A 23,090-nucleotide genomic window follows, 5' to 3' on the forward strand; every position below is an offset into this window, starting at 1 on the left:
CCTAAAAAACTAAAAAGCAAAAATAAAATAGAAACAGAAATAACAAAAAACAAAATGGGGCGCCCGACCCGCAATGGGCCTGCGCAAACCGCGCGGGGACGTCCGAGTGGAGCGGCCGGATCGCCTGTCGGCCCATAAATGCGTCCCTCACGTTGCTCAAATGTCCCTTCAAGTTTTAGATTTTTGGCTTTTGTTTTTCTTTAATTTTATAATTGTCCTAAAGAATATATTCATTAAAAAATATTTTACTACCTCAATAAACAATGACTTGCAAGTAAAAATTGTTTTTGATGTATTTGAAAGTAGTTATTCATCTTTTATTTTAAAAAAGGTTCATGCGTGTTGCAAAAATGTACATTCTGTATTTTGAAAAATAGAAAATGTTCGTAAACTATTTAAAACAAATCATCATGCATTGAAATTTTTTCATCATATATTTGAAAGCTATTAAAAAATTGTCGCATGTATCTCAAAGTGTTGATGCAATTTTTATAAAAATACGCAATGGTAGTTTTTAGATACACTTGGAGCAATTTTTGGTACATGACAGGAAATTATTGAATAAATGATAACCATTTTCTTAATACACAACGGTTACTGGGATACATGTGGATACAGGGGCAAGAAGGGCCGCTGAAACTACATGTGCTTATTGGGATTATTTGTTCTTTGATTGCAATCTAAGGATTATTTTTTATGCTTTCTAAGATGGACGTATTTGTTAAGTTCGTTAATCATGGTTTTGTTAAGTAGTAATATATAAGCTATCATCCCTAAAACAAAAGTACTATAAGCTACCCTACCTTTTTAAAGGGGAAAAGTAATAAGCTAGCTAGACTTGACAGGTGCAGGATGTTAAGCACGAAGATTAAGCAGGTTGCAGGTGCTGAGTTTCTTGGAATCCTCTCTCTGATGGATGAGCAATCAAGTACTAGTATTGTAATGGGTCAGGTCATTACAATACTACTTACAAAAAAATCCTATCCTGAATCAATCAATGAATCCAAAATGTTAATGTTGTTCAGCGCCAACGTGCACACTCACAACGATGCATCATCCATTCCTGGGTGCACAATTGCTAGTGATGCACCATCTTCTTCTCCATCCATCCATCCATCTTCTTGTGCATCACATCTTAACCTGGTCATCACAATCCCTAGATAGCTCGCTCGCTAGGGAAAACAAACCAACAAAATACTATCATCATCATCATTTCCAGACACCATCCATCCATTTAAACATACTATAACACATTATGTATGTCTATATAGGAGGATCGCTAGGGTTCCCTTTCTTCTTTCTTTCTTTCTTCCCATCCCACAAGAGAGAAAGGAAGATCGATCAACGACACAGACACACAATTCTACTAATAACACAGACAAGGAAGTTAGGAAGGAGGGAGCTTCTTCCTTCCCACAAGAAGGTATATTCAGTCAAGTCAACCCACCAACCAGACCAGACCAGACCAGGCAACCAAAGAATATCATCTCTACTTTCTTTTTCTCTCTTCTCTTTCTACAACCATGACAGGCAAAGAGGGGAGGGGAGGGGAGGGGAGACGAGGCAACGGAGATCAATAGACGGACGGCGCCACTCTTCATCACCAAAAAAGCTTCCAATTCAATTCAGATCAACAACAACAACATAAGTCTTCCTTCTTCTTCTTCTTGTCTTCTCTTCCTTGCATTCAGATTCTCTTTCCCGCCAGTCCGTTGCCCCTGATGCACACCAGACCAAACCATTCGTCAGATGATTCACTTCAGCTACCAAATACTAGTGCTTGGGATGCAACGCGCATATATAATATGAATATTGCAACCCAATGTACGCCATCGTCGATATATAAACAAACAACAGATGGTAAATCACACTAGGGTTGTCTTAGGGAGCTACATGCCTACTACATCTCACATTAAAACGACTCCATCGCAGCAGCAGGGAAAATGAATGCAAATATAGCAGGGGCAATGTGCACCAGACAAACAACAGGTGGCAAAGTGCAGTGTTAAAAAAAAAGGCCTCCGTCACAACATGTAAAATACGTTGGCCTGTGAGGAGGTGAAACCACTGGGCATGATTGCTGTACAGAATTTTCACAGTGCCCTTACGCCTAATTAGTTAAGTTTGCAACTTCATATTCATATTCCTGCCTACTTTGGGTGCCTACCAAAAAGAAATAACAGGATTTACATACTAAGCTAGACTTTCACCATCACAAATTCCAAACAGCGTGCCCTAGTAAGGGAACGGACTAAAGAAACTGACAAGAAAATTAATCGAGCTAGGACACAACACCGCAAAGTGTAAACTATAAACTGGGAATAGTCAACATATATGCATCTCCAGACAGTATCATTCAACTATAACACATCAAATAACTCCTAGACTTCTTATTCCACAACAGATATTATCCAACTTCTACTAAACGCATAGATGACACTTCTTTGTGTCCAGGATGCGAAAACACTATCGCGCCGCAAGACCAAATAAAACCGCTTTATATTTTCCTTGTTTTAAATCAAAACTAAAACAATAGTCAAATACACTAGGAAATATATAGCATCCCGTACAACTATCCTAGATGCAGTGTAAGTGTGTAACCACTGACAGCTGCTACAGTGCTCCTTAAGCCCAGCCCTTGTATTTTCAACAAGCCTATACTGCTCTGTCTACCTGAACAGCTTTGACCAAACAATCAACAAGAGGAAAAATTTCAAACATCTTCATCAGCAAATGAATTGGTACTGGTTTATCTACACTACTGAACTTTTGCTCTTATTCACTCCTCTAACATCTAGTCTAGATAAATAAACATGACATAACCATACAACTAGCCGTTTTACTTTTACACGTGCATTGGCCAAAGCCAGACAAATAAATGAAACCTCAACTATGTACCGGCTGAACGCTTAATAGAAGAATTTTCCAACAGTGAAACTAGCATGGGTCATAGAAAAAAAATCGCCGTCAGCACCGCGTTGACATTTAACGCTGTCCAGCTCATCATAATAAAATAAGGTAAATACTAACATCTAAACTGAGATATTGACCATTTAAACTATTGGGTAACAATGGAAAGCCGTACAGGGGTGAAATAAAACTGCCATTCTCTAGCCGTTCTACTTATACACGTGGCATCAGGCAACCCAGACAAATAAACGGAAGCCAGGACTAGAGACTGAAAACTTAATTAATAGAACATTTTTCCTACAATCCACCTAGCAAGGCTCGTGCAAAAAACTAAATCATGCAGCTAGCCGTGTTGCACGTGGCATCAGCCAACCCAGACAAATAAATGAAAACCTAAACTGGAGACTGAGCGCTTAATAAACAGAGTATTTGGTAATAACAGAAAGCTGTACAAGGTATGTTTTCGTTCTACCTGGCGGCACGTGTGGTGGTAATCATCTTACACAAGTAACCATAATAATAATGAAAAATATGTAAAGGCGGTAACAATTGCGATGTGAAAGGTTATATCTGGTGAACTAAAACTGCCACTCTCTACTGTTTTACTTAAACACGTGGCATCGGCCAACCCACACAAATAAATGAAAACCTGAACTGGAGGCTGAATGCTTAATTAATAGAGCATTTTCCTATGGTCCAACTAGCATGTCTCGTAGAAAAGATTAACCATACAACTAGCTACGTTGCACGTGGCATTGGCCAACCCATACAAATAGACCAAAACATCAACTGCAGACTGAGGACTTAATTAACAGAAAGTTTTTCTACTGTGCAACTAGCATGGCTCATCATTGCATTGCAAGATAGATGGAAGTAAATACTAAAACCTAAATCAAGATATTGGAGTAGTTGGTAATAATGGAAAGCCATACAACATATGTTCTATGTCAACCTGGTGGAACGTGCTGTTGCAATCGACTCACGCAGGCAACCGTTATAATGAAATAAATATGTAAAAGCGGTAACAAGTGCGAGGCCAAAGGTTATACCTCCTTATCCCCCTGTTCCCCTCTTCCTTGCAGGCGCTTCAGTCGAGATCATCATACGAGCGACCGCTCGCATTCGGATCGTTGTTGTAGTCACCAGAGCCAGCAGCGTCCTGGTCACTGCTCTCTGCCTGCTGCGCGCCAAAAGCAGCCCTGAGAGGCCACGGCAGGGAGATCCTGAACCTCCTCTCCATGACCCTAGGCGAAGGGCCACCGCCAGGGGACGCAGGCGCCGCCGCAGCAGCAGGGGCAGCGGCCTGGCGCTGGTGGTTCTCATAGTCAGGGTCATCGGTGGGCAGCTCGTGGCGGCAGACAGGGCAGGAGCTGTGGAGGTCGAGCCACGGCAGGATGCAGTCCTTGTGGAAGACGTGGTTGCAGGGGAGCTGCTTGGCGGCGGCGCCGAGGAGGAAGTCGTCCATACAGACGGCGCACTGGGCGCCCCCGTCGGCGGCCATCATGTCGGCAGAGACGGCGACGTCGGGGAGGGCGGCGACGGCGGCCTTGGCGGCGGGCGGGGTGCCGTAGCGGCTGGGGTCGTTCTCGGCGAGCTGCTGGATGAGCTGCTCGAGGCCGGATCCCATGAAGTAGTCGCCGAGGCTGACCCCGCCGGGGACGGGGCCCCCTTGGAAGGAGGCGAAGCCGGCGGGGAAGGAGGAGCCCTCGAGGACGATCTGGATGGTGGCGCCGCCCGAGAGGAGGCCGCCGAGGTGGCCGTGGAGGAAGTCGGTGACGTCGAACTGGTTGTTTGGGTTGGCGGCGGAGGAGGCGGCGCGGGGCGCGGAGGGGGATGGCGGGCCGAGGACCCCGGCGAGGTCGCTGGGGTTGCGGAGGTCGAGGAAGCTGGCGAGGGGGAAGAAGGGGGACTGCGGCGGCATGTGGTGAGGGGGGTCCTCGTCGTCGAGGAGCTCCTCGACGAACCCCCCGGCGCAGAGCGGGCAGAAGACCTCGTCGTCGCGGGAGGCGGGGGCGGCGATGGCGACGGCGCGGTCGCACTGGTGGCAGTAGTAGCGCTGCTGCGGCTGCGACGACGACATGGCGGCGGCGGCGATGGATCCGACGGGGGTGGGGAGGGGATGGATTTGGGGGAATTCGTAACGGAAGCGATTGATTTGGGTTGGGGTTTTCGATTTCGATTTTCTTTCTTTTTTATATATACCTACTAGGTAAGAGGTAGGGAAGGAAGGTGTGCGGCTGACAGTGGGGCCCGCGTGGACTCGTTTGCCGTCTCTCGAGGGATCAAGAATGGATGCTCCTCTCCTAGGCAAAGGCAAGGCAGTTTCCTCACCCTTGCATCAACCAACAACACTTTCTTCTTCTTCTTGTTCTTCTTCTTCTTCTTCTTCTTTAATAAAAGGGGATAATGGATTTTCATTTATTTATTTATCTGCTAAAAACTAGTATATCTCACCATCAGAGAAATTATGTTCCGACTCGAGACCTTCATTCATCCCCAACAACAACATTATATACAACCGGGTCATACCCAATTCGTAGGCTATAGGGAAGTGTACCAAAAGTGAGAGTCTGTGATGGAAATGCTCCAAAGGCACCTTCTCCTAGTCTCACTAGCCTTCTTTAGGACACCGGTGAGAACTTTCATCGACCTCCCGTCCTATTTGTACCAAATATGAAAACTAGTAACACTCCTCTTCATTCTTTCATCTCTTCAACATTCCCGATACGAATTCACTTTACACAAGTCTAAATATTGACCACCTCATGGGGTATCGCTCTTGACCACAAACACGACTGAGGTGATCTCACGATCTAAGAATGCGTCATCTTGGATTGCATAAGCTTCCGTGGGTGGAGGCCTCGTAGTCACATCAAGGCGTGCAAAGAAAGTAAGAAAAAAAAGCAAGGCCTCTTTGTTCGAAGGAATTTTATAGGTGCATATAGATACATCCCAAACGATTTAATTTTGTGGAAGGTATTTTGGAATTTGTAACGGAAGCAATGGTTTTTCGTTTGTGTTTTGACTTTTCTTTCTTTATGCCGATTTTTTGTGATTTATACCTAGGGGTAGGACAAGGTGACAACTCGGATGGAAGGCTGGTGGGGTAGGGTGTGCGGCTGACAGTGGGGCCCTTATGGACTATGCTGCCGTCTCTTGAAGGATCGAGAATGCTCCACCGATTGCCAAGAAGTTTCCTCACACTTGCATCATCTAACAAGACATTTTTCTTTCTTCCATTGATTGTGAATTTGAAAAAGAGATTTTCTTTTCACTCAATTAATTGGCATGCTTAAAATAAAAGTGCAAACAATTGAGGAGAAAATTGTAGGACGAAAAAAGATTTCTCGTTAGCCTAGTTAGCACGACAATGAGAAACCCACCCACCCCTCTCCCCTCCTATGCGAACTTGTGTTATATGTTGGACGAAAAGTGCATTGGTAATACCGTTTTTTTTATGTGATTCTACTTCATCAGTTATATGTTGGGTAGGCGGTTCATCCTTGAGTAGTCGAACTCCTCCATGCAGGGATCATTCTCCTTTATTATGCTCCATCGATGTTGCCATATGAATGGTAGTTTCAAGAATTAAGGTCGTGAGACCAGACCAACGCTTTTAAGTGTCGTGGATTCTCATTATCCTCGTATCATCTTTGATCCTCATAGATACCAACACCTGTCACCTGAATGTCATGAATTTGCTAGAGGATATGAGGTCTTTGGATCATGTTTCGTGAGGCGTTAAATTGGGCAATGCGTTCACCACAAATAAACATCTCAATAATCAATATTAGAAATAGTCTCCTCTTTGGATGGTGATATGGCCTCCTTTCTGATTGACCTCTCTCCTCTGATCACACCTCCGCCTTCACAAAAGCTGCTTGAATAGATAAGAGGGAGGTGTCGGCGGTGGTTGGTACGACCGATAGTATGAGACAGCTGTTTTCTTCTCTTGTGCGTCAAATGACAATTTTTCCAAATTGCTTCAGTGACCACAATATTGATTGGTTTCCTTGCACAAGTGTTTGGCCCCGCACATCAGGTAGGGAAACAAGATTTGTTCATTCTCGAAGGACAGTCATTAGTAAAAAAGGCAGTAAAAAACCCTTTGAAAAACCAAACAAATACCCACGAGAAGAAAGAAAACGTTAGGGTTAATTGGTAGACAAATGCAAAGTTGGTTGTTTGTACGAGTAAGGAGGGAGAGGTCTTTGTATGTCGACAATTTCAAGTTGTTAGATGGTATGTGAAATTGACAACCAGTTTAACGTGATATTTTGCTAACCAGATACTGTCAAAACTTTCAAGGGGTCGTTATCCTCATAAATTAAAGAAAAAAAAAGGGGTACTGAATTCAACTTTTGAAGCACACGGTCCATGATTCGACAAGGGTAGCCGAATTTCCCACATATTTTTGGGGAAATTGTATCTACTCCTATATAATGTGTTGGCATTGGCATTGTTGTCTACTTACAACCGAGAGCTGCAGCCAACAGACAGACTTGTGGATGCCCATTCGCATTCAGCATTTCAGGTTGAGCAGCTATGGCGATGAGACCTTCTTCTTCTTCTTCTTCTTCTTCTTGATGAGGATGAAGATGGCGACGCGGTTGGTGCGGAAGTCGGGGTGCCACTGCTCCTGCTCGATGCACCCGATCTCGAACTCCCCCATGGCCGCCTCCAGGAAGCACTCCACCACCACGTCTGCCAATTCATTTGTTCATTCATTCATTCAGCAATCAGCAGCAAGGCATTCACCATCATCGGATCAGAAGGACGGGATTGGAAGGATCGCTCACCGTTGCGGAGCTCTCCGGCGAGCAGCACCGTGGTGCGCGGCCCGGCGAGGCGGCAGAGCGTGGCCAGCAGGTCGCCCACGGCCTCCTCGCTGTACACCACGTCCGACCCCAGCACCAGCTCCGGCGGCTCTGCCTCTTGGTCCAGCCAGAGCAGCAGCTCCGGGTCCAGCTCGTACTCCTCGCCCCACACCAGCTCCGCCACCCTCGCCGACCCGCCCGCGCCACCCCCGACAGGGACGTTCTCCTCGAGGTTCTTGCGCAGCAGCCGGACGCGGTCAGGCAGGTCTGTGGCCACCACCCGCGCGCCCAGCAGCGCGGCGACGGCGGACACGAGCCCGCACCCGGCGCCGAGGTCCACGGCGCGCGCCCCGCGTACGGAGAGCAGCCCTGCGTCGGCCGCGTGCTCGAGGAACTTGGCGAGCACGACGGCGCTGTCCCAGACGACGGCGCCCGTGACCCCCGAGGCGCCCCGGAAGGAGGACGGCTGCTGGTGGAGCGTCAGGCGGCGGCCGCACGCGTCGATGGGGAAGGCCGGCAAGCCCTGCCGCGCGAACGCGTTGGGGCGGTGCGACGCCGGCTGGCCCAGGCCCCACAGCAGCATCGTCTCTGATGCTCCGCTCTCGACACGGCGCGCCGGGCCGCCGTACGCTCCCATCACCACCTCCGGCGTCTCTTCCACCGGATCCATCGCCGGTCGGTCGGTCGTCGGGCAGCGGCGGCGGCCGAGGAAGGGAGGAAAGAGGGAGGAGAAATGTGGCGTGGTGGGGTGCTACCACGCTGTGTGTGGTGGGCTTGTGGCCTGTGTTCTGTTGGGCCGGGCCGAGATGGGATGGAGGCCCGGCCCGGCCCGGGTAGCGACGCTCCATAGTCCATCCATCCTCTCTCTTTCTTGTGGACGGATGTGCTCCCCATCTCCATCTCCACCTGCCATTTCGAATTCTCCATCCATCCCCGTCTCTCTCTCCACCCCGCAACGGCTCTCTCTCTCTCTCTCTCTCTCTCTACAAAGAAAGATTCGCCATTGATTCCACCCCGACCTCCCCATCTGCCGCGCTCTCTCCCCGAAGGTGCTCGCGAGGCGGCAGCTGGTGGTGAGCGCCGTAGATCTGCTTTCCATGGAGGTGGAGGCGGTGGCATCGGCGGCGCCGGCGCTGCCCGGAGGGGACGGCGCCGTCAGGGTCGTCGCCAGGATCTGCCCCCCTTCTTCTGCCGCCACCACGACGGCGCCAGCTCCTGCCGCCGGGACCTCGCTCTTCCAGGTCGCCGCCTCGCGCGGCCGCCGCCCCCGCGCCTCCGGGCCCGGCGCCGGCGCCGTCCTCTCCTTCACCCCCGCCGCCGCACCCGCACCCGCACCCGCAGCTCCAACCCCGTCATCTTCGTCGCAAGGGTAATTCCTCGGTTCCCATTTCGTTCTGCCATTAATTCCTTCCCCAACCATCCCGACTGAAAGAAAGATGGATCCAAGAACTCAACTTTTTCCCCCTCCCATCCTCGCGCGTGCTTGCAGGAGGCCCGCCGCCGGGCAGCGCAAGGAGGAGCACAGGCTCGACTGGTGCTACCTGCAGGACGAGACCAACCACCAAGTCTTCCTCCACGAGCTGCAGCCCATACTCGCCAACCACCTGCAGACCCAGACCGCCACCACCGGCAACGCATGCGTCGTGGCCTGCGGCGCCGCCGCCGCCAAAGACCACCTCTTCAAGGTACGCACACGACACGCCCACCATCCTTGCCATTTCAGAGAGACCATATGCAACAGTCAGATGCATCTGTAATTTCGAATTTCAGTGACCGCATCGTTCCTGCTCTGTCTGTCTGTCTGTCTCAGGGGTCGCAGGAGCAGCCGGGCCTGGTCACCATCGCCATGGAGGAGATCCTCGGGTTCGCGGCGTCCATCGGCGCCGCCGTCAGGGTGTCGTCGTACCAGGTGGTGCAGGACACCCACGTCTTGGATCTGCTGGAGCCCAAGGAGCAGGAGGTCCTGGTGCTGGAGGATGCCCAGGGCAAGACCCATCTCAAGGGCCTCTCCAAGGTACTACTAGTCCTCTGCTCTCACAATGCAATGCAATGCAGCCTCTTTTTAATAAATTGTTTCAAACAGAGAATACCAACAAAAATACAATTAGAAGAAGAATTGCTTTACGGATGTTTGGCACTAACACTCATACAATTGTTTTTACATCCCACCCAACTTAACCATCAAGCTGAGTGGCGATTTCAATTACAATTGTTTTTCCTTTGCAGGTTCATGTCAAGTCCATCGAGGATTTCGCGCGGCTGGGCTGTTTCGATGAGAACCAGGACAAGCAGCTGCCCACCAAAGCTTCCTCTACCCAGCAGCAACCCACTAAACCCTTTTCTACCCAGCCGCAGCCTGCTAAAGCTTCCTCCACCCAGCTACAGACCAGAGGGCACCAAGGCCTCATCATTCACATATCTAGCTCCGACCAGGACGGCAAAGAGCGTGCTGTGGCCAAGATCAACTTTCTCAGCCTCACAGGTTTGTGCTCCTCTCCTTCGTGCACCTCATCGAGCAGAGCACTGGTTCGCTGACGCTATTACTATGTGGCATCTGCCTTATTATGTTTGCTTCTTGTTGTCAGACTATGTGGACCCCAAGCAGAAGACCGGCGGTGCAGCGGCCGCTCTGTCGAGCGGCAACAAGTCCATGTACACCTTGATGAATGTCGTGCAAGCACTCAACAGCAACCAGAGCTTCGTGCCCTACAGGCAGAGCAAAGTTACTCGCATTCTGCAGGACTCTTTGTGCAAGACGAGCGGGGCTGTGGTGATCGCCTGCTTGGTAAGCTATACTCACCATCTTCATCTCGTGTGGTGTTGTTTTGTTCATTGCAAGGGGCACGAAAGAAGATAAATAGTGTTTGCATATTGTAAATCTGTATGTATGTCAGCCTGTTACTGGAATGCAAGTTCTTGCTCTTTGTAAGCACTCCCAGAAGCCGACACGAGTTAGATGAAGAGGTTAACTGAACTTTATTACTCCTTATGTATGTATGGCAAAGTGTTCTTGCTAGAAAAATATTCAAGTTGCTAGAAAAATAAAGCAGGGCATCATAATTTTAATTTATTTATATAACAGTACCTTCTTGGACAGTACATTCAGATCTGATAAATTCTTAGGTGCTAGTAAGTAAAGAGAACATGTGGTCCAAAATATATTAGGCTACCATTACTTGTGACTGTTTGCTATTTGTGTACTCTTCTATGCTTTATTACTAGCTTACCTACCTGCTGGAATTAATATTAATACGTTTCAATTATGATTATTCAATTTCAAACTTCGTTTATCACTTCATGGTTGATGCAGGAAGAAGTTTCCTGCCAAGATGCGGTTTCTACTCTCAGCCTGGCCGCTCGCTCGAGTCAAGTGGCCACTCAAGTGGCTAACGAACAATGCCGCAGATCCGCGAGTGTTACAAGTTTCAAAAGGGCAGATGTCAACTTGTCTGCGGTTGCTAAAAGCTCCTCAAGGCCGATTCTTTCTTCTACACACCAACCGAATCCCGTGGTAGAGAAGCAGGATCGGCCCCAGTGGAATATGAGCGCAGTAAAAGCAGCTCGAACTCCCATTGCCAATAAGAGGTAGCATTCTGACCTGGCCGAGAATGGATTTGAGCGTGGCACTTGACTAACATCATGGTTACTAACTTTTGTTTTTGATTTCTTATAAGGTCTCAACCAACCATGCATCCAGCAAAAAAATCGGAAAACTCGCTCCCAACTCCTATCAAAATTACCCAAAAGGCTGCTACACCCACAATGAGTGGAAGGTACCACACAATTCATTTCAGAAGGCTGCTAGAGGATTTGAGCTTTGCAATTGATTTATATTGTGTTGATAATGTTTGCTTTTAATTTCTTACAAGGCCTCAACCGATCATGCATTCAGCAAAAAACCTTGAAAGCTCGCTATCTACTCCTATCAAAATGCCTCCAAAGGATGCTAAACCTACTACAACGAGTGGAAGGTACCACACCATTCATTGCATAAGGCTGATGAACGATTTGAGCTTGGAATTTGACTAACATCGTGGTGACCGACTTTTGTTTTTGATTTCTTACAAGGTCTCAACCTGAAAGCGCGGTCTCTCCTCCAACCAAGATGAAGCAAAAGGATGCCAAACCCGCAATGAGTGGAAGGTACTAACACCGTTCATTAATAAATCCTGTATAAAAGGCTGGTGATGGATTTGAGCTTGGCACCTGACTAAAATCGTGTGTTTTTATTTATTCTGTATAAAAGGTCTCAAGTAATGATGCGCTCAGCAAAGAAAACTGAAAGCTCGCTTTCTGCTTCTATCAAAACGAAGCAAAGGGATGCTAAACCTACTACAACGAGTGGAAGGTACCACACCATTCATCAACTCCAGGAAACTTCTTGTCCAATTTTTCCTTTCATAAATAACTTGTGTCTTCTGTACATGTACAGTGCCTTGTTATGCCCAAGCACCAATTCAGCAAAGGTAAATAACTTGTTGCAAAAGCAGAGTAGTATGCAGGTGTTGAAGTTGCTATTCTAATGTTTCTAACTAACCAATTCCAATCTATGAAATTTTTAGGAAGAAGCAGCAGTCATTGCGCCAGCAACAGTAGCAGAAGTCGAGGTTAGTACATGGATTGCACTTGTGCATGATTGTTTGGCTTTCAGTTACTTTGTTTGGTTATCAGTTACTTAATTGAAATTGTTTCCGCTGCATCATTCTACAGGAGATACAATCGTCACAAGGCATGGAAATCGATGCTCCATCAGTAGATGAGGTACATTTGTTTCTTTTCATAATATATTGTCACTAGGCACATCGGTTTCTTTCCGGTAGTATAGTTTCAGTAGGTAGATGATAACCTTGCTAATAATGATTGCCATATGCTGGACACAATATGCAGGGATTTGACAAAACAAGCGATGCTTTAGATACTGTGCCGTCTGAAGTACAGAAGGTGGTCTCAAGTGGTATGGCAATCGACGCCCCATCTACAGATGAGGTACGTTGGTTTCTTTCGGGTAGTATAGTGTCACTAGGTAGATTGAGAACTGTGTTAGTAATGGTTGCCATATGTTGGATGCAATACGCAGGGATTTGATAAAACAAGCGATGCTCTGGATACTGTATCATCTGAAATACAGAAGGTGGTCTCAAGTGGTATGGAGGAAGAGGTACATAGCCCTGTGCAGAAGAACGAGATCATCTGTTTTTTTGTTTGTTTTAGTAGTTCTGTCTATCATGAAAAAACATCATCTTTGTCTCTTTATTCAGGACCATTCATCATCAAGTCTGGATGCAGCGAGTTCGTGTACCATTGACTCGGGCGAAACCTGCTCTTCAAACCTTCCTGGTATAAACACAACTCTTGGTATTATTTTCTTGGCAAATCTTTCGGTGTACACCTAGTTGACAATCAATCGTCATTCGCAGGTGCCTTTGTCGAGAAGACTCCAGTCAAAACTCATATGAACACTCCAAAGATCAGCGACAAGCTGAGAGAGATATCAAACTCACTGAAGCTTCTTAATGCTCGTCCATTGAGCGTAATGGCACAAAAGGTAGCCATGGAGAAGACACAAGAAGAGGGCATGGAGAAGACACAAAAGGTGGCCATGGAGAAGACACAAGAAGTGGTGGCCATGGAAACGACACAAGAAGAGGGCATGGAGACGACACAAGAAGTTGCTGCTGTTGAAACGACACAAGAAGAGGGCATGGAGACGACACAAGAAGTGGGCATGGAGACGACACAAGAAGTGGGCATGGAGACGACACAAGAAGTTGCCACTGGAGCGACACAAGAAGTTGCTGTTGAAACAGCACAAGAAGTTGCTGTTGAAATGACACGAGAAGTTGCCACTGGAACGACACAAGAAGTGGCCGTTGAAACAACACAAGAAGTGGCCGTTGAAACAACACAAGAAGTGGCTGCTGAGACGGCACAAGAAGTGGCTGCTGAGACGGCACAAGAAGTGGCTGTTCAAACAACACAGGAAGTTGCCACTGAAACGGCACAAGAAGTGGCTGCTGAGACGACACAAGAAGTGGCTGTTCAAACAACACAAGAAGTGGCTGTTGAGACGGCACAAGAAGTGGCTGTTGAGATGACACAAGAAGTTGCCACTGAAACAACACAGGAAGTGGCTGTTAAAACAACACAAGAAGTGGGCATCGAATCTGTCCAGGGTGGGACCAGCATAGATGCACCTGAACCAAAGACTCCTGCGATGCACCTCAAGGTTGAGCAAGCAGCAGATCCAAAGACTCCTGCGATACACCTCAAGTTTGAGCAAGCAGCAGATTATCCGACTAGTTCTTTCAAGACTCGTAGCACCGGGATAAAGGTTACAAGCTCACACCTTGCTTTTTTCACATCCTTAACATATCTCGTCTACATTATTGACCTTCTTGATGAACACTTGCTTTTTGTGTTACCGCAGAAATCCATAGTCCAGGAGTGCTTGAGTTTTCTCAACAGCGCTAACAAGTGAGTACAATCCTAACTAATAACAAATCAGTTATTGGGAACTGTGCCTGCTTATCTAATGCATGTTTTGTATGTCCATTGCAGGGAGCAATTGAAGAGCTTGAAGGTTTGCTCTCGGTTTGGATTGTTACCTCTCAGTTTTTAGTTTAGTTTTCACTAACCTAACCTGGTGTGAGTTTCCAGGGCATCGGAGAGAAGAGAGCGAATTACATCATCGAGCTTCGTGAGAATTCACCGGAGCTGTTTAAAGGGGTAGGTCGATACATAGAAAGTTTAGGCACAAGTAGTAAGAAGAAACGAGTAGGCAAGTTAATGATGACTTACGCTGTGCGTCGTCCTTGTTGCATGGTTTTGCAGATAGATGATCTGAGGGATGTTATTGGAATGAATAAGACGGAGGTACTGAACTGACCGAGTAACCCTACACTTTACTTTATTGGTTGGTTTATACTTACTAGTGTTTCATCACAAATACTATACTTACTGTAGATATGCATGTATTTTGTTTCTTAGAATAGATGTGTGTGTTTGTGGTCATTGGTAATAATAGAGATGATAATAACAATGAGGTGTTGTTGGTGTGTTTGGGCAGATAAAAAAGATGATGGCGGGGATCATCAACAGCCCCTAATCCCCTTGCTGATGATCAATGGAGTGGAGCTAATTTCTTTGTGCACAGTGAGGGATTTATTGAGAGTAGTAGTGCAACGGTTGGTTGTTGGTTGTTGAGAAAGACAGACAAAAGACAAGACAAGACAAGAGTAGTAGTGCATTGTAACTTGTGTGTTTTTGGTGGTTTGGTCTCTGAATCATCTGCATCTGCATTTTGCGGAGAGGTTCATGAATGAATGAATGAATGCAGTAAGTAGGCAACACAAGAGACAAGGCTACTAGTATATTTCTTGCGAGTGTTGGTGGCAAGTACTTACATTTCAATTTCATGGAGCCTTTGCACTCGACTCGAGATTAGACAGATTCATCAATCACAAAATGGTAAGAGTAGAGGGGAACTTAGAAGCTCCTCCTCCTCTGTTTTTGATGCTCTGTTTCGTCCCTCCTCTGGGCTGCTATGTCTCGGAGCACTCGACCATTATTATCTTTCCTTTTCTTAGGCAAAATTGCATTCTCACTGTCACAACTTTTTCGTACCGTGTATTCCGCCGTATGCCATGTCAGACTTGCCCGCTCGTCAGGTTGGACCCATATGTCAGTGGGATATTGAGAAATAAAAGAAAAAAATGCGCACGGCCGGGTAGTACGAACCCGCCACACGTGGGCCGGGGAAGCGCGCGCTAGCCACCGGACCAAGTGTGTGCGCGCGATATATGAGGACATGCGCACCCTATACATGTAGTCCTTTATACTCCCTCCGTTCCTAAATATTTGTCTTTCTAAAGATTTCAAATGGTCACCACATACGGATGTATATAGACACATTTTAGAGTGTAAATTCACTCATTTTGTTTCGTATGTAATCACCATTTAAAACCTCTAGAAAGACAAATATTTAGGAACGGAGGGAGTATAAGAAATCTATTTAGGTTTTTTTTTAGTGAAAGGAAATATAATTAGGTATTCACAGTTTTTTTTGGGCTGTACGGGCCTCTTTCTTTTGTTTTATAGCTACAGCCCAGCTCTCTTCTGTGTGTTTTGGTTTTTTGTACGTGTTCATTTTTTTTGGCAGACTCCTATTTGACGCACGCAACCTGGTGCATACCCCCCCGAGCCCACTGCATACAGAAAATTTGAAATTTCGAATATTTTTCAATTCATGATTTTTTTCAAATCGGTCAACATTTTTAAAATTTCGGCTGAACATTTTACGACTTTAAAAATTATTATCGAATTGGAAAAATGTTCACCATATTTTTGAAGTTGCGAAATTTTTCTTAATTCATCAAATTTTTACAAATTCGCGAATACTTTTTGAAATGACGTACATGTTTTTTGGAACTCATCAACAAGTTTTTTTTGCATAGGCGAACAATTTTGTTTAATTCGTGAATACATTTTGAAATTTAGAAACATTTTGTTTGTGATGAACATTTTTTAATTCATCAATATTTTTTGAATCAGTGAACATTTTTTAAAAATTTATGAAATACATTTTTCTAAATCCCAAGCATTTTCTTGAATATTTTCATAAATTCAAGGACATTTTTTGTATACACAAACTTTTACTTTTGTATCATGTGCATTTTTTGAATCGATGAACATAAAAAAAAAATCAATTCACGAATACCAAGTGTGTGTGTGTGTGTGAGATATGTGAGGAGATGCATGCCCTATATATTTAGTCTTTTGTACATGTTGCGAACATTTGTTTTTGGAATTTTCTAAGTTGCACTCCCTATATATATGTGAGGAGATGCACTCCCAAAATGTTCACCATATTTTTGAAGTTGCGAACATTTTCTAAATTCATGAACTTTTTACAAGTCAGTGACTATTTTTTGAAACTGCGTACATGTTTTTTGGAACTCGTCAACAAGTTTATTTATTTTTGCATAGGCAAATATTTCTTGAAATTTGTGAAGAACTTTTGAAATTCTAAACATTTTTTATTGACGAACATTTTTGAATTCATCTATACTTTTGTTGTAGACACAACGTTTTACTTTTTAATCATGAACATTTTGTGAATCGATGAACACTTTTTTTAAATAAAAAGTCATGAATATTTTAAAATTGACGTATACTTTTAAAGAGGCAGTGATATCAAACCCATTAAGAGGCGCTTGCTGGGAGAGCAAAGGGAGTCTCCACGTGGATCCAGGAGGTTGGGCAGGAAGCTGCATGTTGGTTGGGCCACATGGTGCGGACTGAGATCCCGTGCCCCGCTCAAGGCAGGCACGCTGTGCCCTGAGGCCCACGATCCACCATCCGCTCCCCATCCGACGGACTGCAGCGAGTCAACCTAAAATTGGACCAGTCCGCTCGATCCTTCCTCTTTCTCACGCACGCGATGCACGACGCGCGGCTCGTACTCGCCCTCGCCGAGCCCCATGGAGCGGAGTAGCTCCCGAATCACCCGCGCGTCCCGAGGGTCGTCCGCGGCGGAGGCACCCGCCGCCACTGCCGACGGAAGAGATGACCGTCCGCCGCCGCCGTCTATGGTTCGCTGGCGTCCCCTTCCTCTGTTCCACGCGCGACGACGCGAGGCGAGCTGCTGGTCCCGTCGCCGAGGGGAAGGGAGACGAGCTGCTCCGGCTGCTCCTCCAGGACATGAGGAAACGACCTCGACGGCCGCCCACCTCTGGCACGGGATCTCAGTCCCCGCCCGCCCGCTCGGACTGCCACGGGCACCCTGGACGGAAGCAGCGAGGACATGTCTGTATTACACACCAACAACAAATTCAGTTAGCAGTTAGCACTGGACAACTCCATGATACAAAATTCAGTAAAATGAAAATAGAGACAGCATCAATAAAGTGTTTAATCTGCAGAATTTAGTACCGAAAATGAACTGAAGAAGAGTTGAACTGAGGCATTCATTATACAATCAATTAGAAAATAAAATCAAAATGAATTGAACAATGTACAAACTTTGAGCATTAGTAACTCAAATTTGGCAACAACAATCTGTTCTTACATAATCCTTGAAGTACATAAATTAGGCCAATCTACTTGCACACTTAGGCCAAGAAAGACTATAGTCAGCCCCCAAAATCCAAAATACTATAGTCATCTTTGTCCAAAATACTAGTCAAAATGTCCAAAATACTATCTAACAAGCTTGTACATGTTAGAACGGATCTTCATCATAAACACCACCAGGGGGAGCCATCAACAGTTGTGTGTAACTGATATTTGCTTGAGGATGTACACCATCATCCTTCTCCACTCTTACTTGAGGCTGTGCACCATCATTTTTCTTTTGTTGCTACCATGAAAATTCCAGTATTTAGTCTAGAAATTAGTGGTAACAATATATCATGTATAGATGGGAACATACCTTTGCTGCTTTTTTTTGGATGAGGCACCTTTAGTTAGTTTGCGCTTCCCCCCGAGTAACTTATCAAGCCAACCTCTCTTTCTCCTCAAGTTTTTTGATTGAACCTCTTTTTTCTTGAGCTTTGCGGCACTAAGAAACTCACTAGTTAGTTGCACATTTGGGTCAACATTTTCTTGGTCATCACATGGCTTGTTCGTAGCATCCATAGTTGCATTGAGTTTCTCCTCTAGTTGTGGACCAACGCAATCAAGTGCATCTTCTAATATCAAACAACACTCAAGAGAGTTGGCTACTTTAGCTGCCATAGTGTGAAACTTGTGAGACACACCCCTGTACCAAAGTTGAGCTTCAAACTTTGGATTCTCTACCATATTCCTTCCTTGTCTATCTTGTATGCTTCCATTGCATGCTTCTCTAGTCCATCTCTTTAAGACATAATGTGTTGGTAATGTCTTTATATTCATCAAGTCAAGAACTTTGAGACCATGTCCACACAATATTCCTGTCCTATTGAGCATTCCACAACTACATGAAGCTGTTTTGGTCAAAGGATCACAAATCACTATGCGCTCCTCCTCAAATTCTAAATCACCATGCAAACTCCCAATAGCAACCCCAAATTTGTTATTTCCATCCAATACTCTATCACATGCAGCCATGGATCTCTCATATTCACTTGGAAAAGATTCAAAGATAATTGGAGTGTATTCTTTGCTTGCTAGCACCAACATAGGTGTGTGCATCAGGATTCTTGGCAACTTCTTCCTTTGATCAAATTCAGATTGCAATTCTGCTGTTCTTTTTACCTCCACTGTCCTCTCAAAATGCATCAAGAACCGAACAATATGAAAATCTGATTTCAAATGGTTTTTCAATGAATTTTTGAAGCTCTCACTAAGTTGTGTACTTCTCACTCCCAAACCGAACACATCTCTCATATAACATTCAACCCATTTTTCTTTCAACTTGTAGATACTATCTAACCAAGTTTGCTTGTGCACTTTACTTCTCATATTGTTAAATGCCTCTTCAAACTCTACTTTGTCCTCATAGCCATACATGCATTCACCAAAATCTGTGAGAATATGAGACTCTTCCTCTTCATCTTCACCGCTGCCTTCATCCTCCTCTTCATCTTTTTCTTCACCCTTCAATGGACATAAATGCTTAACAGCATTTTGCATTATATGAAAGGTGCACAATCTATGATATGATTCCGTGAAGACTTTCTCTATAGCTTTCCCCATTGCCGCATCTTGATCCGTATAAATAGTTCTAGGTTGCCTCCCATTATGTGTAGCTAGAAAAGTCTCAAAAAGCCATGTAAATGAGTCACATGTTTCATCAAATAGCAAGGCTGCACCAAAAATGGTGGTTTCTCTAAACTGAGTTGATTCCAAGAAAAAAACCAAATGGCACATATTCTTTATTTGTGCCAAATGTTGTATCAAATGTGACAACATCACCAAAGTGTGCATAATCAAGAACCATTTTAGCATCAGCCCAGAATATGTTGGCTATATCTTCCTCACAATCCAACTTCAAAGAATATTGGAAAGATGGGTTCTCAATCATTTTGTCATGAAAATACTTCAACATACTACCGGCTTGACCGAAAGCCAACTCTCTTTGCCGCTTGCTTCGCAAATAATTCTTTTGATCACGACAAGTGTAGTCGAGATAAAATGGTCCACCAACTCGACGACAAGCAAGCTTTGGGCATGATTCCAGAATCCTCGGCAGCTTCTATTTCAAAAGCTTGTAGTTCCGACATCTTCCTTTGTGATGCCATCAAGTGACATGTTTGTGGCAATTGAAGGTAATGATTGTGTTCCAACACAAGATCTGTGACTTCGTAATTCATTGCTACTCGATCGAGTGATATAATCATGCGAGTTTTGCAATTTGTTCTTGTTTCAGCTCTAACACGCTTTGGCTCATGATCGATTGTTATCCCTTTCTTTATTATACCCTCTTTGGAACAAACAAATTTGCATGAAGTCACTTGACCATCCATCTTGCTTACATGTTTGTTTCTCTTCCTCACATCAAACCCAACACGGCCTCCATATGCAACCCAAAATAGCCAAGCTTCATCCGGTTTTCTAAACCTCATGCCAATTTGAGGCATCCTCTTGTCAATTTCCCCCATTGCAGAACACTTGCAAATGCACAACACTCACAATTGCATAGCACACTAATCAGCAGGAATTCTGTAAAATAAGACAATAAACACATCAATCAAACCTCAGATTAATGCATGACAATGGAGACAATATAGGGTAAAGAAACACACAACCAGAAATTTTCCAGCACTATTTTCAGTATTGAAGTAACAATCCAATGACATGGCTAATTTTCAGTACTAAACTAACAAGCAAGCACAATTTTCAGTTTTGAAATATACATATACAGAGGACGCACAGGGGACGGACAGAGGACGGACAGGGGATAACCTGCTCTGTACTAGAGTGGTCGCAGGGGAGAACCTCGGTTGAGGGGACGCGGTCGTCGGAGCTGAGGGCTCGTCGGAGCGGGGCGGGAGGGCGGACGCGGTCGTTGGAGCTGAGGGCTTGTCGGAGCTCGTTGGAGCGGGACGGGGATGAGAAGCCATGGGGCAGAGGGGATTGCCGGCGCCGTTTATCCAGTGGCCGCCGCCGGAGATCCCATGGCGTCCTTCCCCACGGCGGTGATGACGGCACAGCTCCACGGCAGTTCCCGCGCGAGAGTCTTTCGCTGTGCGCTTCATTTCCCGCGGTTTAGGCTGTCTCGCGTGCGAGGATCGAGTGGACTGGTCCAATTTTAGGTTGACTCGCTGCAGTCCGTCGGATGGGGAGTGGATGGTGGATCGTGGGCCTCAGGGCACAGCATGCCCTGCCTTGAGCGGGGCACGGGATCTCAGTCCACATGGTGCATGCTGATTGGGGAGAAAAAGGAGTAGTAGGTTGCATGTTGATTACAGCACTTGTTGCATGTTGATTGGAGAGAAAAAAGGAGCACTAATTGGGACCTTTGATGCATGCACATACTTTGTACGTGCAACCTTTGTCATGCACATTGAGGCTATTAGTGATCTTTACGCTCTTATATTTGTTTACGGAGGGAGTAGATTATAATGTGTGCATACAAACATATATTAAAAATCTTATCTCAAAATTGCTGGTTGGCCATGGTGAGAAATTTTTTCTTAGATTATTTTTGCAAGATGGAGGCGAGACTTTTTTCCTTTTTCTTTTTCAGAAATTTTTTCTAGCCTTTTTCTTTCCCTTTTTGAGATGAGTGTGATGCTGACATGATGCGAGAAAGTTTTTTTATATTTTGGGATGAAGGTGAGGTTTTTTTTTCCTTTTTCTTCAAGATAGAGAAACGTGCACGCAACTCCCTCTCAAGCGGCCCGCAATGACGGGTCCCAACCACTATGCTTATAATATAGGTAGTGCATCCCCATGTTAAACAAGATCATGCACTTGGCCTGGTTGCCTGCTTGGGCTGTGGTTGGGCAGAGCTTGTGGGTTCGAATCCCCCTTTGTGTTTTTTTTCCATTTTATTTCTCGGCCCACTGACATATGGGCCGCATGCGGACGTGGCCTCCACTACAAAAATACGAGATACGTATGTGACGTGTAGAGCCAGGACTTGCATTTCAACCTCAGGGACCTTATTAATCACGTATTTTCGTGTACCGGGACCGTATTGAAGCAATACGCAAGTTCCAGGAATGAGTTGGACGTCGCCAGCGAGTATGAGGACTATAGATACAATTATCTCCAGCAACAACTGTTGTATATACATACATGGGTGAATGAGACAACAACCTGCAGACTGCTCCAAGCGATCTTCTCTTTTCATGTCTATTCACAGAAACCAACACCACACTTGGTTTCAGTACACACTCTCGAAAGCTACACTTGTTGGATCTGGGCCATGAACCCTAAACCCTAAACCTTCAAAGTAGCACATACCTTTCTTCATTGAATGTTAACTAGATGACTCGTTGCGCCAATGACGCAAAGGCCGAGAGGGAGCCAAGTATGGTGAGAATATTTAGACACCCAAGTCGAAAACCAAATGTGGCCAACACTCCCACATCCTCTGCTTAAAAGCCGCCTTTTCTCACCGGATGTCGACGTACAAAAGTAGGGGCCTTTCTGTACCCCTTTACTTGTGCGCGGGCAGTCGTAGCCTCACCTGCAACCATGCTTGGCGAGGCAGAAGAAGCAAAGGTACGAGACTGCCAAGGCAGTACTCGAACCAGAGGCATGAAGATCAAAGGGGCAAGATGGACTTCCCTCGGCAAGGCCCTTGCCGGGGCGGCCTACGTACACTAGTAGAAAACAGGGCTTTGGTTCGGCCAGAAAAAAGCATTAATCCCGGTTGCATTACGAACCAGGACTAATGTGAGCATTAGTCCTGGTTCGAGCGGCTAGGGCACCGTACAGGCATTAGTCCCAGTTCAAATGGGACCTTTAGTCCCGGTTGGTGCCACGAACCGGGACTAAAGGGTGCGATGCCCATTAGTACCGGTTGGTGGCACCAACCGGTACTAAAGGTCCCGGTTCGAGCCACCAACCGGTACTAAAGGTCCCATTTTCAAACTCTACCCCCCCGGATCACCTTTTCAGTTTTGTAAAAAGCAAAAGAAAATGATAAAAACTTCAAAAATTAAAATCCTTCCAAATGTAGTTATGTTACTACATGTACTAGTTAGGAAAATTTAAAAACTTCAATTTGGACATGTTTTGCAAAAAGTGTAGGGAAAATGTAAAACGGCTATAACTTTTGCATACGATGTCAGAAAAAAACGTATAATATATCAAAATGTTTAGCACGAAAATCCGCATTCGATTTTGACTGCCTACGGCCTGTTTGCAAACTTTTAGAATCCTCAAATTCTAAAAGGAAAAAAAGTTATGCTCAAAATTCTATTTTTTTGA

General features: G+C 45.5%; 3 protein-coding genes across 5 annotated transcripts; 1 reads left to right on the top strand and 2 right to left on the bottom strand.

Annotated features, from left to right (window-relative positions):
- Positions 1 to 992: 992 nt before the first annotated feature.
- LOC123166622 (E3 ubiquitin-protein ligase RING1) lies at positions 993 to 5,092 on the bottom strand. Its single transcript, XM_044584427.1, has 2 exons — positions 3,960 to 5,092; positions 993 to 1,718 (listed from the first exon to the last, which is right to left on the bottom strand). Exon 1 carries the CDS (start codon positions 4,988 to 4,990, stop codon positions 3,998 to 4,000), a length of 993 nt encoding a protein of 330 aa, XP_044440362.1. The 5' UTR covers positions 4,991 to 5,092; the 3' UTR covers positions 993 to 1,718; positions 3,960 to 3,997.
- Positions 5,093 to 7,202: 2,110 nt separating this feature from the next.
- On the bottom strand, positions 7,203 to 8,461 carry LOC123170314 (protein-lysine methyltransferase METTL21D). Its single transcript, XM_044588162.1, has 2 exons — positions 7,710 to 8,461; positions 7,203 to 7,614 (listed from the first exon to the last, which is right to left on the bottom strand). Exons 1-2 carry the CDS (start codon positions 8,395 to 8,397, stop codon positions 7,454 to 7,456), a joined length of 849 nt encoding a protein of 282 aa, XP_044444097.1. The 5' UTR covers positions 8,398 to 8,461; the 3' UTR covers positions 7,203 to 7,453.
- A 151-nt stretch (positions 8,462 to 8,612) lies between these two features.
- Positions 8,613 to 15,142, top strand: LOC123170312 (kinesin-like protein KIN-10B). 3 transcript variants are annotated; one of them, XM_044588159.1, is made up of 22 exons: positions 8,613 to 9,096; positions 9,217 to 9,412; positions 9,538 to 9,741; positions 9,954 to 10,209; positions 10,313 to 10,512; positions 11,038 to 11,312; positions 11,402 to 11,500; positions 11,597 to 11,698; positions 11,796 to 11,870; positions 11,974 to 12,075; positions 12,160 to 12,193; positions 12,290 to 12,334; positions 12,438 to 12,488; positions 12,615 to 12,713; positions 12,805 to 12,885; positions 12,986 to 13,064; positions 13,145 to 14,058; positions 14,155 to 14,201; positions 14,286 to 14,307; positions 14,385 to 14,453; positions 14,559 to 14,600; positions 14,794 to 15,142. In XM_044588159.1, exons 1-22 carry the CDS (start codon positions 8,825 to 8,827, stop codon positions 14,830 to 14,832), a joined length of 3,303 nt encoding a protein of 1,100 aa, XP_044444094.1. In that variant the 5' UTR covers positions 8,613 to 8,824; the 3' UTR covers positions 14,833 to 15,142. The 3 variants fall into 3 exon arrangements, with proteins under 3 accessions (XP_044444094.1, XP_044444096.1, XP_044444095.1); XM_044588161.1 differs by lacking the exons at positions 11,796 to 11,870; positions 11,974 to 12,075; XM_044588160.1 differs by lacking the exons at positions 11,597 to 11,698; positions 11,796 to 11,870.
- The last annotated feature ends 7,948 nt before the right edge of the window (positions 15,143 to 23,090 follow it).

Source organism: Triticum aestivum, chromosome 7D (assembly GCF_018294505.1).
Source record: "Triticum aestivum cultivar Chinese Spring chromosome 7D, IWGSC CS RefSeq v2.1, whole genome shotgun sequence".
Taxonomy (NCBI): domain Eukaryota; kingdom Viridiplantae; phylum Streptophyta; class Magnoliopsida; order Poales; family Poaceae; genus Triticum; species Triticum aestivum.

Excerpts from the sequence above, each read along its gene's own strand:
- LOC123166622 (XM_044584427.1), bottom strand. The coding sequence starts at position 4,990 with ATGTCGTCGTCGCAGCCGCAGCAGCGCTACTACTGCCACCAGTGCGAC.
- LOC123170314 (XM_044588162.1), bottom strand. The coding sequence starts at position 8,397 with ATGGATCCGGTGGAAGAGACGCCGGAGGTGGTGATGGGAGCGTACGGC. Across the intron at positions 7,615-7,709 it reads CGCCGGAGAGCTCCGCAACG|ACGTGGTGGTGGAGTGCTTC; the intron begins GTGAGCGATCCT and ends ATGAATTGGCAG.
- LOC123170312 (XM_044588159.1), top strand. The coding sequence starts at position 8,825 with ATGGAGGTGGAGGCGGTGGCATCGGCGGCGCCGGCGCTGCCCGGAGGG. Across the intron at positions 9,413-9,537 it reads CCAAAGACCACCTCTTCAAG|GGGTCGCAGGAGCAGCCGGG; the intron begins GTACGCACACGA and ends TGTCTGTCTCAG. Across the intron at positions 10,210-10,312 it reads CAACTTTCTCAGCCTCACAG|ACTATGTGGACCCCAAGCAG; the intron begins GTTTGTGCTCCT and ends TCTTGTTGTCAG.